At 41.7% G+C, this 18215-nt stretch overlaps 1 protein-coding gene across 1 annotated transcript in view; it reads left to right on the top strand.

Moving 5' to 3' along the window:
• The window catches only part of MAP3K15 (mitogen-activated protein kinase kinase kinase 15), a 147966-nt gene that overhangs the window by 96849 nt on the left and 32902 nt on the right, over positions 1-18215 (top strand). Inside the window, 6 exon segments of the mRNA XM_079911706.1 lie at positions 60-219; positions 3162-3168; positions 3172-3312; positions 4772-4879; positions 13176-13225; positions 15439-15534. Coding sequence (XP_079767832.1) covers positions 60-219; positions 3162-3168; positions 3172-3312; positions 4772-4879; positions 13176-13225; positions 15439-15534 — 562 coding nt within the window.

Raw genomic sequence — 18215 nt, 5'->3', positions numbered from 1 at the left:
TAATATGGTGGAAACTAGGAAGACTTTTCATAACTTTATCTAAAATTCAAATTCTTAAGGTGTCCGGCTGAACAGTTTGTTGGGAAGAAAAGGGAGCTGGGAGAAAATGAACGATTACTGGGATGTGGGTCATATCTTCAACGTCAGCATGTTGGCCAGTGATGTTGGGAAAGCTGTCCAGGCAGCAGAGAGGTTGTTCAAACTGAAACCTCCAGTCTGGTGAGTCAGGTCTATGTGTTTTCATCACCCATGTCAATATCTGATCTTGTTCTGAAAGGTTTCCCCCAGGAGGAAAAGGTGTGAATGCCCAAAATAATAACGATTGCTACGTTTTTCCTTCTGACTTCTTCATTAAAGCAAAGTTAGGGCAGAAAGAGCAACTCTTGAGGCCTTGCTTGGTTTTATGTGACAGGAGGGAAAGACAGACAGGCAGACACCCACACACACAATGTATCCCTACATGCTGTCTCCAAGACAAAACTCTCAGCCCTATTAATCTTTTCAGACCACATAGGTCCTCAAGAGCAGAACGTTCTTGGGTATCAGTACATATTGTGCATTTGTGAGAAAGCAGATAGTAAAGCTAAAAGTACACCAAGAAAATGATTTTCATCACAAATGAAAACTGAAACTGAAACACCAATTATAGATATGGTCGAGAAAATGGTGGCCCAGCAGTGGCCCTAGGTTAGCACATTATACAGCCATTAAAATGTACAAGAAGGAATACTTGGAGACATGGAAATGTGTTCATGGTTTATCATTGAATAAGAAAAGCCAGAGGCAGGGTATATTTTTCTATATCAGTGCTCAGACTTGGACATTATCAGAACCACCTGTGTTGATTAAAACACAGATTGCTGGGCCTAACCCTTCAGATTTCTGGTTCAAAGGGTCTAGGGTGGGGCCTGAGAATTTGCATTTAGAAATTACAAGCTGACCTTAGTCTGGGGACCACACTTTGAGAGCTACTGCTTTATATGGACTCATTTTAATTAAAAACCTCTGTTTCATATGTGACTCAGAGGGGGGTCTGGGAGGGTTGGGCAATAGCTGACTTCCCAATAGACGTTAAGCTCCATTAGAGTTGTGGTTATATTATTGATTGCTATAGTTTCGTAATAGATTCTCAGTAGATATTTGTATAATGAAAAAATGATGAGTCATGGATTTGCTCCAACATATTGACAGTGGCTGTCTCAGGGAGGTAGCAGATTAAGAAGTTTGTAACCTGCTTTTTTAACCCTTATTTTCTGATTTGTATAAAATGCATCTGGATTACTTACATAATTTAAGATTTTTTACTTTTAACGATCCGTATTCGTCTGTCCCCTTCTATTTCTCAGCTCAGTGGGCCAATCTGGACTCTCAGGGGTAGGCATCTCAGCATTCCTATCTAGTTTGACTGTATTTCTTTCCCATCTGGAGGACATAAATTTGACCCCAAAACCCTATTAACCTCTTGAAAGTTTTCTGAGGCTGAGAGAACACAGAGGCAGGCTGAGCTTCCAGCCCCTCCTGGAGTGGCTGCTGTTTGCAGAATTCTAATTTTAAGGTGCATTGTTGCATCTGAGCCAGACAGAGCTGACTCTGGAGAGGAGACCTGAGGCTTGAATACATTCCTATTACATCAGAACCTGGAGTGACTTACAGTGTTGGTACCTATTGTTGTGGGTTCAAGACCACCCTGAGGTTCACGATTTGTTAGAAGAACTCACAGAACTCAGAAAAGCTGTTCTACTCATGGTTATGGTTTATTGCAGTGAGAGTATATAGATTAAAAGCAGCAAAGGCAAAAGGCACATAGGGCAGAACTCAGGAGAGACCAGGCATAAGCTTCCAGTTGTCCTCTCCCAGTGGAGTCATGGACAGTGCTTAATTCTCCCAGCAATGATATATGACAACATGTACAAATTATTGTCACCCAGGGAAGCTCACCAAGCCTTGGTGTCCAGGGTTTTTATTGGGCGTCAATTATGTAGGCATGAAGCACCCATGTAGCCGACCTTAGTCACTGAGTCCCCAGCCTCTCTGGAGATCACACTGATACAGCATGGCCCAGGGTCCCCACCATGAATCATACTGTTAGCGTAAACTAGCTGGCCTGGCGCAAGGCCCCAGGTAGACAGAGACTCTTATCAGGCAGGATATCCCAAGGGCTTAGAAGTGATCTCTCAGAAGCCACTCAAGGGCCAGACCTTTCTTTGGAATGTATACTTGGGCAACCCAGTCCTGCTGAATTAATCCTTTACTACACAGTACCCAAGCAAGTCAGTCAGAGCCTAGCTGATCTGCCTTCCCAGGATAGCTCCAGACCTTATCCTCAAAGGGCAAAATAATACTCTGATACTATCAGCAGAAACACCTCCCCACCAACCCCATTCACTACCAGAGAGGATGTGACCACCACTGCCTGGCAACTGTGTTTTCAAAGAGTTCAGTTTGCCTAAAGATAGTAAAGGTGTGGTGAGATTGAAGACCTTATAAATTCAAAATCTACCAGGTCAGATCTAATTTTTTTAAACAGAAAGTACATTGAGTTTAATATTAGTGATTGCCAGAGGTCAAAGAGGGGATGGGGATGCGAAGGAAGTTGGTGTAGCTATAGAAGGGAAACCTGAGGGATCCTTGTGGATGGAAGTATTTTCTATCTTGACTGTATCAATGTCAGTATCCTGATTGTGATATTATTCTAGAATTTTACATAATGTTACCATTGCGATAAACCAAGGGCACGTGGGATCTCTCTGTATTGTTTCTTATAACTATGTAAATCTATAATTACCTCAAAATAAAAAGGGTAGTTAGAAAAGAAGACACTGAGTTTGAAATTTTTTCATTTTGCAGTTGCTTTGAACTTCAAACCACTTGCTCTTGTTAATTAAGATAGCAAATGCTTGCCAGCCTCTTTGAACACAATGTACCAAAACTGAGGTTTAGCCCAATGTTCGTAAAAGCCTTGTTGTATGTTTGTTGGACAAGCTTATTTTGCCCCCTTTGGGTTTCTTTTAATTAAGTATGTGGCTGCCAAATTATTAAGAAGCACTTGCTACACACTATGAATTTAAGAAAGAAGGCTTTTGGGAACCTTCTTTTAAAGGAAGTAGAATTGAATTCCGTTTCTTTGGGAATTAATTTATTGGTGCTCATGATTTTTCCAGGTACCTGTGATCATTAGTTCAGAACTTGTTATTAATTCAGCGCTTCAAGAAACCCATTATTGAACATTCACCCAGGCAAGAACGGCTGAACTTCTGGTTAGATATAATTTTTGAGGCAACAAATGAAGTTACTAATGGACTCAGATTTCCAGTAAGAGATGCTAAATCCATTTTTTTAAGATTAAAAAAAAAGAAACTGGGGTTGGTACTATCTAATTATTGAATACTCTGAAAGGAAGAAACCCTTAGAGTAATTGAAAATGTTAAGAGATCCATCAGTCTTACGTAGAATCAGCCAGCGAGCGATCAACTCACTAGAAAAAGCTGGCTATATCCTCTAAAATAGTGGTTCTCAACTAGGAGTGATTTTTGTCCCCCAGAGGCCGTTTGGCAACGTCTGGAGACATTTTGGTTGTCACAACTGTGGGAAAGGTGTTGCTACTGGCATCTAGTGGGGTGGAGGCCAAGGATGCCACTAAACCTCCCACAATGCACAGGACAGTCTCCTGCCCCCAACACAAAATTATCCAGCCCCAAAATGTGCATAGTGCTGAGAAGGAGAAACTTGGTTCCACAACAATGCAACACTAATAGTAAAATTTTCGAATTCACAGCTGTTTCCTGTTGAGCTTTGGTTTGCCTCCAATGCCACTAATTACTTTTTAAAACGTCATTGAAAAGCAAAATCGCTTTTAGCTTTTCATTGAGTTTTTGTTTCAATTTTATGATCATCTTATAAGGAGTCGTGAGTAAGACATCTAAGCATCCCAGAAGCTGAACTTCAGATAATTGTGTTTCGTGTTTATGTCATAAGATTTTGCGAACATTCAGTGTTCAGAATTTCATGAAACATCGAATAAAAGATTATGTTGTTTGAAACGATTATGATAATGATTTTGTGCCTGGGCAATAAGTTTTTAAATCTTCTGTGAATTATGAAATATTTCAAACCTACTGAAAGGTACAAAAAAAATAATGGAACAGACCCTCATGTTATCTCTACCCAGCTTAGCAATAAACATGTTGCTTTATTTGCTTTGGAAATTCATTCTCCCTCTCTCTCTCTCCCCCTTTTTCACCCCGTTCCTCTTCATCTCTCCGTCCTTCTCTCCTTCCTTCCTTCCCTCCCTCTCCCCCAGCAAAATAAAATATGACTGATGGACTGTCACCTCACTCTTCATCCTCTTGCATTTTTTGCAGACTTGGGTACCTACCTGTGGATCCTCAAGTTTACTTCCTAATTTCTCTCAAAAAGTGTAGCCTTCCTCTTTCTTCTCTGTGACGTCCTCAGGCAAGCCTTTCTTGGCCCCTCTGTCTAAAGAAGTGTCCCCCACCCCTTCCTCACCATTATTCTGCCTTATTTTCTTCAGAGGTCTGTATATTACCTTACTGCATATCCTTATCTGTTAGTTATACTATCTGCCCCATCAGAGCATAGACCTCCCATAGGGAAGGGATTGTGGGCCGCCGTATCCACCGGTCCTAGAGCAGGGTTGCTGCATAGTAGGTACACGTAGAGGATCTGCGGAGTCCAGAGCTTCCCACGTCCTCACTGGGCAAGATAACCTATGTGGCATGTTCCCACGCATTACAGAAATCTGTTCTTTTAGGTTCTGGTGATGGAACCAACCAAAGTCTTCCAGCCTTCGTATGTCTCTATAAACAGTGAAGCTGAGGAGAGGACAGTTTCTCTGTGGCACGTCTCACCCATGGAAATGGTAAGAAAACAATCATAAACAGCTCTCTCTTTATTCTGTATTATTTAATGAAAAATTCAGTTTTGAAGTAGGAGAGTCAACTATATTGTAGTACTTGAAAGAACAGGCACCCATGCCTAACTTCTGAGTTACAGGACTATATGAGAGAGTGTAATCACAGATGGAGGAAAGGAAGCAGGGTTTTCCAAATATATATATTTGTATTATATGTATAGCTATGTGTGTATATACATATGTGTATATATACGTGTGTGTATATGTATGTATTTATATACGAATGAATATAAACTTGTGGAAAAAAATGAGTTAAACCATGAAGGAAGTGGATAAGGAATAAAGTGCAAGTCCCTCCAAATCCCCCAAACTTGGTATGTATTCCCATCACCAGTGATTTGATGGATGTCCATCTATACCTTTCTCTAAGCTCAGTTATATATGTATAATGTGTGTATACATGTATCCATTATATATATATAATATACTTATGTATAGGGGGAAGAAGCATTTTCATTAACGTGAGATCATATGGTGAGATTTGTTATTTTGCAACTTACTCTTTGTAAACGATCCATACATCGTGGACAGTTTTTCACGTAGCACACACTGACCCACCGGATTTTTAAAATGCGATGTTCCCTGTATTCCCATATCATGGTGGTGCATTTCTGGGTATGGATGAGCCATAATTTATTTTACCACTGTCCTGCTAATGCACATTTAGGTTGCAGTTTTGCATTCTAGCTGATGGTAAACACGCCAGTGCACATCCTGGTGGTTACACCGTACCACGCACGTGTAGATGTTTCAGGAGCAAAGAGTCCCAGAATTGGACCTGCTGGCTTCAAGACTACATATGTTTAAAATTCGATAGCTACTGTCAAATTCGTACCATTCTAATTTATACTCACACCAGCAATATAGGAGTGGAAACATTTTCATTGCCCATTAAAGATATTACGCAATTGCTGGGCCGGGCCTCCCGTTTTGTGGTAACAGCTATATTTTCATCTGTATTTGTCTAAAGTACTTCATCAGATTTTTTCTTTAATAAAATATTTTGTAGTAATAAAAATAGGTAGCACCTTTGACAAGTACATTAGATCTATTTGCTATGTCTGTGTTTTCATGGAGTGTGGGGAGAGTTCGGCCATCAACTTGGCAAAGAAGGATTTTTTTCCCCCTGGAAACGAGTGTGAGCAATTATGTCTTAATCAGGTAAAAATAAGCAATATCTTCAAAAATAAAATACAACATCAGAGAATAAGGAGAGGCTCAGAATCATACTGGAAAATCTTTATCAGAAATAGTCATGATACAACAACTTTCCATTGTTCAATGGGTATAAAGTTTCAGTTATGCTAGATAAATAGGTCATAGAGAGCTGCTGTACAGCACAGTGCCTATAGTTACCAATATGGGATTTTGCACTTCACATTTGTTAAGAGGGTAAATACCATATTTGTTCTTACCACACACACAAATAAAAACAAAACCCAAGGGACACAAGGACACTTTGGAAGGTGTTGGATATATCTAGTACCTTGATTGTGGTGATGGTATCACAAGTGCTGGCGTATGTCCAAACTCATCAAATTATGCACATTAAATAGGTGCAGTTCTTTCTATATCAGTTATACTTCAATAAAGGTACATATGAAAAATATATAGTCATGAATGATATTTCCAGTTGCCTTAGTCTGCTTGAGCTGCTGTAACAGAATACCACAGACTGCGTGGCTTAAACCAGCGGTCCCCAACCTTTTTGGCACCAGGGACCGGTTTTGTGGAAGACAGTTTTTCCACAGACCTGGGGGGCGGGGGGGATGATTCAGGCGGTAATGTGAGCGATGGGGAGCGGCAGATGAAGCTTCGGTCGCTCACCCACCCGCCCGCCCACTCGCCCACTCTCGGCTCATCTCCTGCTGTGCAGCTGGATTCCTAACAGGCCGCAGACTGGTACTGGTCCGCAGACGGGTACTGGTCTGCAGCCCAGGGTTTGGGGACCCCTGGCTCAAACAACAGAAATTTATTTCTCACAGTCCTGGAGGCTGGAAAGTCTGAGATCAGGGTGCCTGCATGGTCAGGTTCTGGTGAGAACCCTCTTCCTGGTTTGCAGATGGTGGTCTTCTTGCCCTCTTCTCACATAATAGAAAGAGATAGAGAACTCTCTCCTGTCTCTTCTTATATAGGGTACTAATCCCATCACGAGGGCTCCACCCTGGTGACCTAATCACCTGTCAAAGGCCACCATCTCCAAATACCATCACACTGGGGGTTAGGGCTCCAACATATGAATTTGTGGAGACACAAACATTAAGTCTATAACACAAATGTAAGCCAGTAACCTTGTCTAATATTTAACAGCGAAGCAACCTTCTCCTCATTGATAAGAGAGTCAATAGCCATTAGTGAAGATGAGCTGCCGTAATGTGCTGGGATATTTTTCCTGCACTGTGTGCTTTAAATATTTGAGCAAAAGAGAAGAAGCTAGAATAAGATACATACATGGTGTTCGTACAGATATATCTCATTTGAAGAATGCATGTATCTTCTATTAAATTTGCCTCTTTGGTTTCTTTTTTAACCTTTTAAGTGTAACACAGAAAAGTGCATAACTCATAAATGTACAGTTTGATGGATTTTTTATCAAGTGAACACAACGTAAGTAACCAGTGCAACCCAGGGAAGGGAACATTAGCAGGCCCCCACCCCCCAAAGCCCTACTTATGTTCCCCCCTCCAGGTACCACTGCCATGAAGCACCCTGTCCTCAGTGTTGGGATTCTTGTAGTAGAGGCCAACCTTGCTTACATTTTTTGTGTCATTGATGCCACTGTGATGCAAGAGAATTTTCAAAATTCTATTCTGTAACCTCACTATTCCATTGATAGATGTAACAAAACACCTCATTTTTAATTTTTTTTAAATTGATCTATGTCATCTCAATTTTTTCATATTTCTTTTTTTTTTATAAATTTATTTATTTATTTTTTTCGCTGTGTTGGTTCTTCGTTTCTGCGCAAGGGCTTTCTCTAGTTGCGGTGAGTGGGGGCCACTCCTCATCGCGGTGCGCGGGCCTCTCACTATCTCGGCCTCTCTTGTTGCGGAGCACAGGCTCCAGACGCGCAGGCTCAGTAGTTGTGGCTCAAGGGCCCAGTTGCTCCGCGGCATGTGGGATCTTCCCAGACCAGGGCTCGAACCCGTGTTCCCTGCATTGGCAGGCAGACTCTCAACCACTGTGCCACCAGGGAAGCCCCATTGTTTTTTAATTTTTATTGGGGTATAGTTGGTTTACAATGTTGTGTTAGTTTCAGGTGTACAGCAAAGTGAATCTGTTATACATATATCCACTCTTTTTTAGATTCTTTTCCCATATAGGCCATTATAAAGTATTGAGTAGAGTTCCCTGTGCTATATAGTAGGTCCTTATTAGTTATCCATTTTATATATAGTAGTGGGTATGTGTCAATCCCAATCTCCCAATGTATCCCTCCCCCCGTTACCCCCCAGTAACCATAAGTTTATTTTTTACATCTGTAACTCTATTTCTGTTTTGTAGATAAGTTCATTTGTAGCCTTTTTCTTTTTTTTTTTAGATTCCACATGTAAGCGATATCATATATTTGTCTTTCTGTGTCTGACTTACTTCACTCAGTATGACAACCTCTAGGTCCATCCATGTTGCTGCAAATGGCATTATTTTGTTCATTTTACGGCTGAGTAATATTCCATTGTATATATGTACCAAATCTTCTTTATCTATTCCTCTGTTGATGGACATTTAGGTTGCTTCCATGTCCTGGCTATCGTAAATAGTGCTGCAGTGAACATTGGGGTGCATGTGTTTTTTTGAATTATGGTTTTCTCAGGGTATATGCCCAGTAGTGGGATTGCTGGGTCGTATGGTAGTTCTGTTTTTAGTTTTATAAGGAACCTCCATACTGTTCTCCATAGTGGCTGTATCAATGTACATTCCCACCAACAGTGCAAAAGGGTTCCCTTTTCTCCACACCCTCTCCAGCATTTATTGTTTGTAGATTTTTTGATGATGGCCATTCTGACTGGTGTGAACACCTCATATTTTGACAAGTAGTTGTGGAAGAAACTAATCCTACTAAAGTGACTCTTCATACTTTTAGAGCAAAATGGTTTTGTTCTCATGGAATTCTACAAATCTATAATGGTTGCAGGTCTTTAATGGGAATTTCCATCGGTACATATAGTATCTCACTAGTTGTAAATGTGTTACTTTGTGTATGTAGTCTGTAATAAGAAATAGAAAGAACTCTATAAGCAGCAAATGCTAGTTTTCCTTGACTGAGGAAATGTTTTGCACAGTGCTTGGTAGTTGTCAGAGCAAGTGTCTGAGAGAAATATAAATTGCCTTTTTTTCTTTGAGAGGAAGGCTTTGCTTTTGCCTTCATTTACATTTTAAAAATTCTGCAGGTTGTGGAAGCAAGCAGATTAGCCTGGAGTGAAATGATAACTTCTCTGCACAGACTTGCAGTTCTTCCCGGTGTGCTGTGATGGTGGGAAGCAATCACACAGGCACACGTTCACCTGCAGACAGCGCCGCTGTAACATTAGATTAAGGTCTGCTTCATCAGCCGGGGATTCAGAAACGTACGCTGGTCAGTGTTTAACCACCAGCTCTCCAGGGGATATGGGAGCAGAGGGCCGATATGTAGCGTTTACTGATTTCTGTGGTGTAAATACTCCCGTCGTGGCCAGTTTCACGCAAGCAACATCAGGTCACCGAGCACAGGGTTAGGAAGAGATGTGCACAACTGGCCTCCCAAGCTGGTGCGAGCTCGCCCAGCACAGCGATGCGGAGAGGCTGCACAGAGCAGGCGCAAATGCAGTGTTTCTCCCTCAGCTTCTCGTGGGCCCCAAAGTCACCAACAGGTGCACTGTGGCCACCATTGCTATCCATACGGGTAGGGCTGCTGGTTTTGGAAAGCTCTTTGGGAGGTGCCTTTTATGCTTATATTAGCGACTGGAACATCTCACACAAAAAGTCTATGCTTTTAACAACAACCAAAAAAAAAGTCTATGTTTTTAACACAAAAATCCCCCCTCCCTGAAAGTCTGCATCCTGGGGGTAGGAGGGCAGAGGCTGAGTCAGCACCTAGGGGATCCTGAAGGAGTCCCCTCCCTCTGACTTCCCGGCCCATTTCTCCAGAGCCCACCCCGGCTCTGCTTCCAATGCACTGTTACTGGGGGCTTCTGGCACTGTGGAAAGCTAAAATCTTGAATCTGTTTCCTCACCATGATTTGGTGAAATATCCCCTCTCAGGAAAGATTAGAATGCTGCCTTACAGGAGGCTCGGGACAGGAGGAGAACAGTCACAGCTTTCCTGATTGACCCGCCCGGACACCACCAGATAGCTCATGAAAAACTCCCCTTGCAGACACAGGAGAGCACAGACTTCGCGGTTCCATTTGTATAATATTCCAGAACAGGCAACACTCTCCACAGTGGGACACGTCAGAATAGCAGTTGCCTTTGGGTCGACAGGAGTGGCTGGGAACAGGGGATCTGAGCGAATCTTCTGGGCTGCTGCTAACGTTCTGTCTCTTGGTTTAGATGCTGGTTACAGTGGCTTTTCATTTTGTGGAAATTGATTGAGATGATCACTGTAGCCTTTTCTGAATGCATGCCGAATTTCAGCTTAAAAGTTTAGTAATGATTTAAAAAACACTTGTAGTGGCCCTCTTGATATTCCCCAATCATTATTGGATCCTGTGACTTTGCAGATAAAACTCAAAGTCTTTTATTAAGTATCGAGCCCCAATATAACCCTGTCCTCCTTCTCCTCCCTCCTTCTCCTCTTGCTCCCCGACCCTCAGCCCCAGCCAGACCTTCATCTGTCATCTCACAGTCCCCTGAGCTGGCCCTGCAGGAGTTCACGTCGGCACTTCTGTTCTCATCCTTCTCCCTCCCTGGAATTCGTTCTTCCAATTACCCAAGTCCTAACTTTTGCAGAGGTATCTCTAACCACCCTTTCCCGCCTTCTGTCCTTCCATTGAATGTCTGTTCGCTACCCAGTTGTCTGCATCATGTGCAAAGTACATCCTATCGCTTATTTATCCGTTTTCCAAAGTGTCTCCCCAGCTTCTCTGCAAGCCCATGCACGACTTCTATATTTGTATATCTGTAGGACCTATGAAGCAGGAACCCCCCACCCAATGCCTATTGATTATGATGTAAAGGGAAAGCGGAGGGGAGCTCCGTGTGGTTTACTTCTTTTTTAAAAAATTTTTTTAGATTTAATTTTATTAATTTTTTTGGCCTCACCACACAGCATGTAGGATCTTAGTTCCCTGACCAAGGATCAAACCCGTGCCCCCTGCAGTGGAAGTGCAGAGTCTTAACCACTGGACTGCCAGGGAAGTCCCTCCGTGTGGTTTACTTCTTAACCAGTAAAGCTTCCTCCCAAATCGAGAAGTTCCCTAAAGGTACCCTAGAGTAAACCTACTTGAAAACTTGTGTGGTTGAGCTTTCTGTATACATACAGCCTCTTTCAGGCTCTCTCGAATCTGCCCTCATTGATATTTCTGTACCTGAATCCAAAGCAGACTCCTGTTCTCCACCACTACCCTCTTTCAGTGACTTGGAACACATCCCTCCTCTGAAATATACTCAGTCTTTCTATAAAGATGGGTCTGATGTGATAGCTTTCATGTTTTCATCCACTTTCATCTTTCACAGCTCTCAGTGATTCTCACACAGAGGGGAGGCTTAAAGTCCTGGTGATGGCCTCCGAAGGCCTGCATGATCTCCCTAACCTTCTCTCCCACTCCCCCTTCACTCACTCCACTCCCATCTCACTCCCCTCCTTGCTGGTCCCCAAACATGCAAAGCACGCTGCTGCCTCAGGGCCTTTGCACTTGCTGTTTCCTCTGCCTGGAACTGGTCCCCCAGTTATCTGCATGGCTCACTCCCTCACCCCCTTTAGCTTTCTGCTTGAAAACTCATGACTTCCTGCCCCACCTAATGCTCTTTGCTGTGTTATTTGTGTTCATAGCACTTTTCACCCTCCACCATGCTCTTCACTTACTATTTGATTTATTACCTATCTTCCCTCACTCGATTGTAAGCCCCATGAGGGCAGGGGTTTTGTCATTCTCTGCCATGTCCCTGCTGGTATGTTGCCTAGTGCATAATAGGTGTTTCATCAACATGTCTGGATGGATCCTCTCCCATTGGGAACGATCCTCCCAACTGTGCCTGTTGTCATTGCTCCAGGATGGCAGGAAACTTGTCACCCGATCGCTTGTGGCTGTTCTGAGCCATACGCTCAGTTATTTGGCTCTCACACTTCTCTGGGAGGCTTAGCTGGTCATTTATGGCATTCCTCAGGCTAACCTAATGTATTTGCTTATTTAAAATTATTCTCTGTTGTTGTAATGTATTGGTATTGTAGCCTATGGCTCTTCTAAAACTGGGAATTCAGACACTCCTTGTGAGGCTTAGCTTTGTTCATAGTTTAAGGGCAAGGGATGGTGGTGGAGGGAGAGGACAGAGTTATATATGTATTTTTTAAGTGCATCTTGTACAGATTGAAATCCCAGTTAGTCTTTGTATTAGTCATGGTAGACTAGACGCTAAAACAAACAACCCCCAAATATCAGTTTATCTATGATGATAAAAGTTCATCTATGTCTCATGTCATGTCCAGGTTGGCAGGGTCCGCATTCCATCTGGTAGTGGATGGGGAAAGAGAATGTAGAGGAGAGGATTGCTGTGGAGGTTTCTAATGAGCCAAGCCCACAGGTGGAGCACATCACTCTTGTTCACATCCCATTGGTCAGAACTCCATCGAATGACCCCACCTAACTGCACGGGAGGCTGGGAAATGTAGTCTAGTTATGTGCCCAGGGAGAAAAAGAAATGAAGATTGGTGAACACTGACTGGTGTCTGCCACATTCTTGCCTCTCCAAACATTTTTGTGGGTCATTCAAGTTGGGTGGGCTGTTCCCAAACTCATCTTAGAGTTTTCCTGATACGTTGACAGAAGATGAAAGGCTGCTCACTGTGTATGTACTGTATGCCTGTTGTTTCTATTTCATATTTAGATCATTTGTTCTAAACTGGATAAGAGATACAAATGAATTTTTACAATAGGTTAGAAAATGTTTCTGGTGTTCCAAGTTATGCGAAATATCTTGCTTTAACTGCTAAATTCTATTGAAAGTAAAAAATAGCAGAAGCGATTGACCATAGAATGAAAGCAAAAATGATTCTTTGCATGGAAAACATCAAACCACTGACTTTTGTCCTTGATACCTGCAGAAACAAATTCATGAATGGAATTTTACAGCCTCTTCCATTAGAGGAATAAGGTAAGAACATAAGAGAAGATGTAATTATTGTTTTAATACAAATAATGATGTTGTTTTTATCACTTTGTTTGTACTTATTTATAATACGTGGTGTTCTCATTTTTAACAGAATCCAAAACAGACTATTTTCTCTCTTGTTGCCCTGCCCGAGCTTGTTCATCATGTGCTGCTAGTAAGGCTTTTCGGCTTGTTATAGCAGAGTAGCTGTTTTTGTATCCAACAGACGAAACTCTCTTGTCTCAAACTTTTTTTTTTTTTTTTTTTTTTTTTTTTTGCTGTACGCGGGCCTCTCACTGTTGTGGCCTCTCCCGTTTCGGAGCACAGGCTCCGGACGCACAAGCCCAGCGGCCATGGCTCACGGGCCCAGCCGCTCCGCGGCATGTGGGAGCTTCCCGGACCGGGGCACGAACCCGTGTCCCCTGCATCGGCAGGCGGACTCTCAACCACTGCGCCTCCAGGGAAGCCCCGTCAAACTTTTTTAAAACAAGAAGTTATGTGTGTAGAAAGAGAAAGTGTTTCTTCTTTGAGCCAATGATGTTCAGGTGCTCAGGGACCCCCAGAACTGAAGCTGGGAGTTACTTGGTAATGATACTTGGCTGGGATCTCCTGGGCAGAGTAATGGAGCCGAGGGCATTGGCAGGTGAGTAAGGTGGTGTATTCCCAGGAGAGGTCTGCCACTTGCTATTTGGTTCAGGAGCGCTGACCATTTGGGCCTGAATTGTGTGGCTGCTCTCTGAGTCCGACCCTGCCAGCACACCCAAGGGTGGGAGGAACTCTGGAGTATATATGAGTTCTAATCCCTCTTTTGCTGTTTGACCTTGAGCAAATCATTCAGCCTCTCCAGGTCTCAGTATCTTCATAGTTTCCATCATATTAAGGGCTTGGACTAGAACTCCATGTCTTTTCTCTGATTCTCAGACCACAGGCCAATGAATGAATCCCTGTTACCCCCAGATGCAGCATGATCCTTTCCTAGACACATCAGTGTTTAAATTGGAGTAATGTTTACATCACTTTTAAAGGGAGAGAAATCATTTAAGAACGGAGTAGCATATTTGAATAATACTGCTCAGAAAATATAATTCAAAAGGTGTTAAACATTTTCAAACATGTACTACCCAGAAACTAAGTTGTATGGTAACATGTAGTCAAGAACCTTCTGTTTGTACCTTCTCATAGAGATACCTCTTGCTGCCATTTTAGTCATCAACAGGGATGTGCAAAGGGCCTGGGGTGAATCAGACCCTGGAACCAATGTGACATGAAGAGCATGTGTTGAACATTCCCAAGGCTATCCAACTAACTGTGGTAGTTCCTTTAAAGATTGGTTTTGAAAAGTTACTCATGTATAAGCTGGTTTTAATTCATTTTAAATCACCCTGTACTTCTGCTGTTTCAACTCGTAATTTGTCATGTAATCCATAACATGTAAGGAATGGTCAAAGAAGCTGTAATCTCAGGAAGAGACGACTTAGAAAGGGCAAGATAAAGAGGCTTCCTTTGTTTGAAGGGCTAATCATAGAATCTAGCCTTTTGCATAGTGGTACCTGGCAAAATGAGGGCCATTGCATAGGCTTTGGCACAGTGCAGGTAAAGAACTTTGCAGCAGTGAAATCCATCAGGAGATGGAATCTGATGATTTTCTGTCACTGGATATTCCAGGCAAACTGAATATTGCCTGTTCAAGGAGCTGTAGAGTCAGATCCAGGCCTTTGGTGGGGATGGATCAGATAACATTTAAAGGCCTTTCTTGAGCTAAAATGCCATGTTTATTTCCACTTCCCTTGTGTGGCCACAAATACTGTGTCCTAATATTTTTCAAGTCTAGAAATTCCTTTGATATCACAATAAATTATTTCACAAATACCTTTTTAATGACCTGATAAACTCTTGAAGACAGAAACCATATTTTATTCCCATTCCTGCTGCCCATACACTTTGCTTAACATTGAATATATAGTAAGTTCTTGATACATATTAAAGTCTGTTGATGAATACAAACTCAAACATCAGCAAGATAAATGCCCCTCCTATTTAAATTTCATAGAGAAATAGAAGTCACTTTGGTGGGCGGGGGGTATTTGTTAAAACATTAATGAAACTTTCAAATTTGTAAGATGGAAGAAAAGCTGTTCCTAGATTTTTCTCAAAAAAATTAAATTGATATCCAAATTTATATATAATAGGCATTCTTATGTTTTGAAATTTTGCAGCATATCCAAGTTTGATGAACGGTGTTGTTTTCTTTACGTCCATGATAATTCTGATGACTTTCAAATCTACTTTTCCACTGAAGACCAGTGCAGTAGGTGAGTTTTAATCTGATTCAGGTACATTCAGTCTAATTATGGTGAATCACTTTTAAAGGGTCTTTGTTGTGAAAAATATTTAATTGCTATACTGCGTTTCCTGAAGTTTTAACTTATGGAAAATTTTTCCAGGTTAATTGAGATATAACTCACATATCATGCAATTTGCTCATTTTAAAGTATAGAATTCAATCTTTTTGTTTTTAGTATAGTCACAGTTTTGCAGCCATCACCACAATGTAATTTTAGATTATTTTCATCACTCCCAAAAGAAACACAGTATCCGTTAACAGTCACTCCCCATTTTCTCTCAACCTAACCCCACCCCCGCAATCCCAGTCCTCTGCAACCACTGAATCTACTCTCTGTCTTTACGAATTTGCCTATTCTTGACATTTCATATATAGAGAATCATACAATATATGGTCTTTTGTGACTCGTTTCCTCCATTTATCATAATGTTTTCAAGTGTCATCCATGTTGTAACATGTATCAGAATTTCATTCCTTTTTGTGGCTGAATAGTATTCCATTGTATGGATATATTTGATTTGTCCATCATTTGAAAGGCACTTGGTTTGTTTTCACTTTCTGGCTATTGTGAATAATGCTGCCATAAACATTCACATGCAAGTTTTTGTGTGAACTTATGTTTTAATTTCTCTTGGAGCCAAATAACTGGGTCTTATGATAATTCTTTATTTAACTTTGAGGAACGGCCAGACTGTTTTCCCAATTTACATTCCCATCAGCCATGTATGAGGGTTCCAGTTTCTCCACGTCCTCGCAATACTTGTTACCGTCCGTCCTTTTTTTTTTTTTTTTTTGCGGTACGCGGGCCTCTCACTGTTGTGGCCTCTCCCGTTGTGGAGCACCGGCTCTGGGCCCGCAGGCTCAGTGGCCATGGCTCACGGGCCCAGCCGCTCCGCGGCATGTGGGAGCTTCCCAGACCGGGGCACGAACCCATGTCCCCTGCATCGGCAGGCGGACTCTCAACCACTGCGCCACCAGGGAAGCCCTGTCCGTCCTTTTGATTGTAGTCATCCTAGTGGGTGTTAGGTGGAATCTCATTGTGGTTGTGTTTTGCATTTCCCTAATGACTAAAGATACTGAGGATCTTTTCATGATCTTATTGGCCATTTATATATCTTCTTTGGAGAACTATCTACTCAAATCCTTTGCCCAATTAAAACATTTTTTTTAACTTTTTATTTTGGAAAATATTCACACCTAGAAGAAAGTTCACTCAGAACTCCCTACTGTTAACCATTTACCACATTTGTTTTACATTCTCTCTATATGCAGATGACTATTTTGTTCTGAACTGTTGAAGAGTAAGTTGTAGACATAATGCTACATTACCTCTCGGTATTTCAGTACGTGTTTCCCTAAATACAAGAACATTCACTTATGTAATCACAGTACCGTTATCTGATCAGGAAACTAAGATTGATATGGTTCTATAATTTACAAACCTTAGCCAAATTTTACTTATTGTCCCACTAATGTCCTTTACAGTGAAACAAAAGATATTTTTTCTCTGGTTCATGATCTAAACCAGGATTACATACTAACATTTAGCCATCACGTCTGTATAGCCCCCTTTTATCTGGAACATTTCTTCATCAGTCTTTGTCTTTCTTGACTTAATGCTTTTAAAGAGTACAGGCAGTTTATCTTGTATAATCCTTCAATTTGGGTTGGTTTGCTGTTCCCTCATGATTATATTAATGTTATGCATTTAGGGTAGGAGTACCATAGAAGTGATGCCCTGTCCTCAGTACATCACATTGGGAGACGTACAATATCTTTGTCTCATTAATGGTGATATTAACTTGGCTTACCTGGCAAAAGTGATGTTTGCCAAGTTTCTCCGAACTTTGCCCATTTTTAATTGGGTTATTGGTATTTTTGTTAATAAGTTTTAAGAGTTCTTTATATATTTTGGATACAAGGCCCTTGTCAGATGTGTGATTTGCAAGTGCTTCCTCCCATTCTATGGGTTATCTTTTTACTGTGTTGATGGTATCATTTACAGTACAGAAGTTTTAAATTTTGTGGCAGTCCAGTTTATCTGTTTTTCCTTTTGTCACTTGTGCTTTTTTTTTTTTTTTTTTTTTTTTGCGGTACGTGGGCCTCTCACTGTTGTTGCCTCTCCCATTGAGGAGCACAGGCTCCGGACGCGCAGGCTCAGCAGCCATGGCTCACGGGCCCAGCCGCTCCGCGGCATGTGGGATCTTCCCAGACCGGGGCACGAACCCGTGTCCCCTGCATCGGCAGGCGGACTCTCAACCACTGCGCCACCAGGGAAGCCCTCACTTATGCTTTTGATGTCATATCTAAGAAAGCTTTGCCTAACCCAAGATTTTCGCTGGTGTTATTTTCTTCAAAGTTTTATAGTTTTAGCTCTTATATTTAGGTCTCTGATCCATTTTGAGTTTTGTTTTTTTTTAATGGTCTGAGGTAGGGGGTCCAACTTCATTCTTCTGCATGTGGATATGTGGTTGTCTCAGCACCATTTGTTGAAAAGACTATTTCTTCTCCCATTGAATGGTCGTGGCACTTTTTTAGAAAATCAGTTGACCATAAATGTAAGCATTTATTTCTGGACTTTCACTTCTATTCCATTGATCGATATGTCCATCCTTTATGCTATTACCACATTTTCTTGATAACTGTAGT

Source organism: Stenella coeruleoalba (assembly GCF_951394435.1).
Source record: "Stenella coeruleoalba genome assembly, chromosome: X".
Lineage (NCBI taxonomy): Eukaryota > Metazoa > Chordata > Mammalia > Artiodactyla > Delphinidae > Stenella > Stenella coeruleoalba.
The sequence above is the reverse complement of the archived record's forward strand: the minus strand, read 5'-3'. Positions and strand labels throughout refer to the sequence as shown.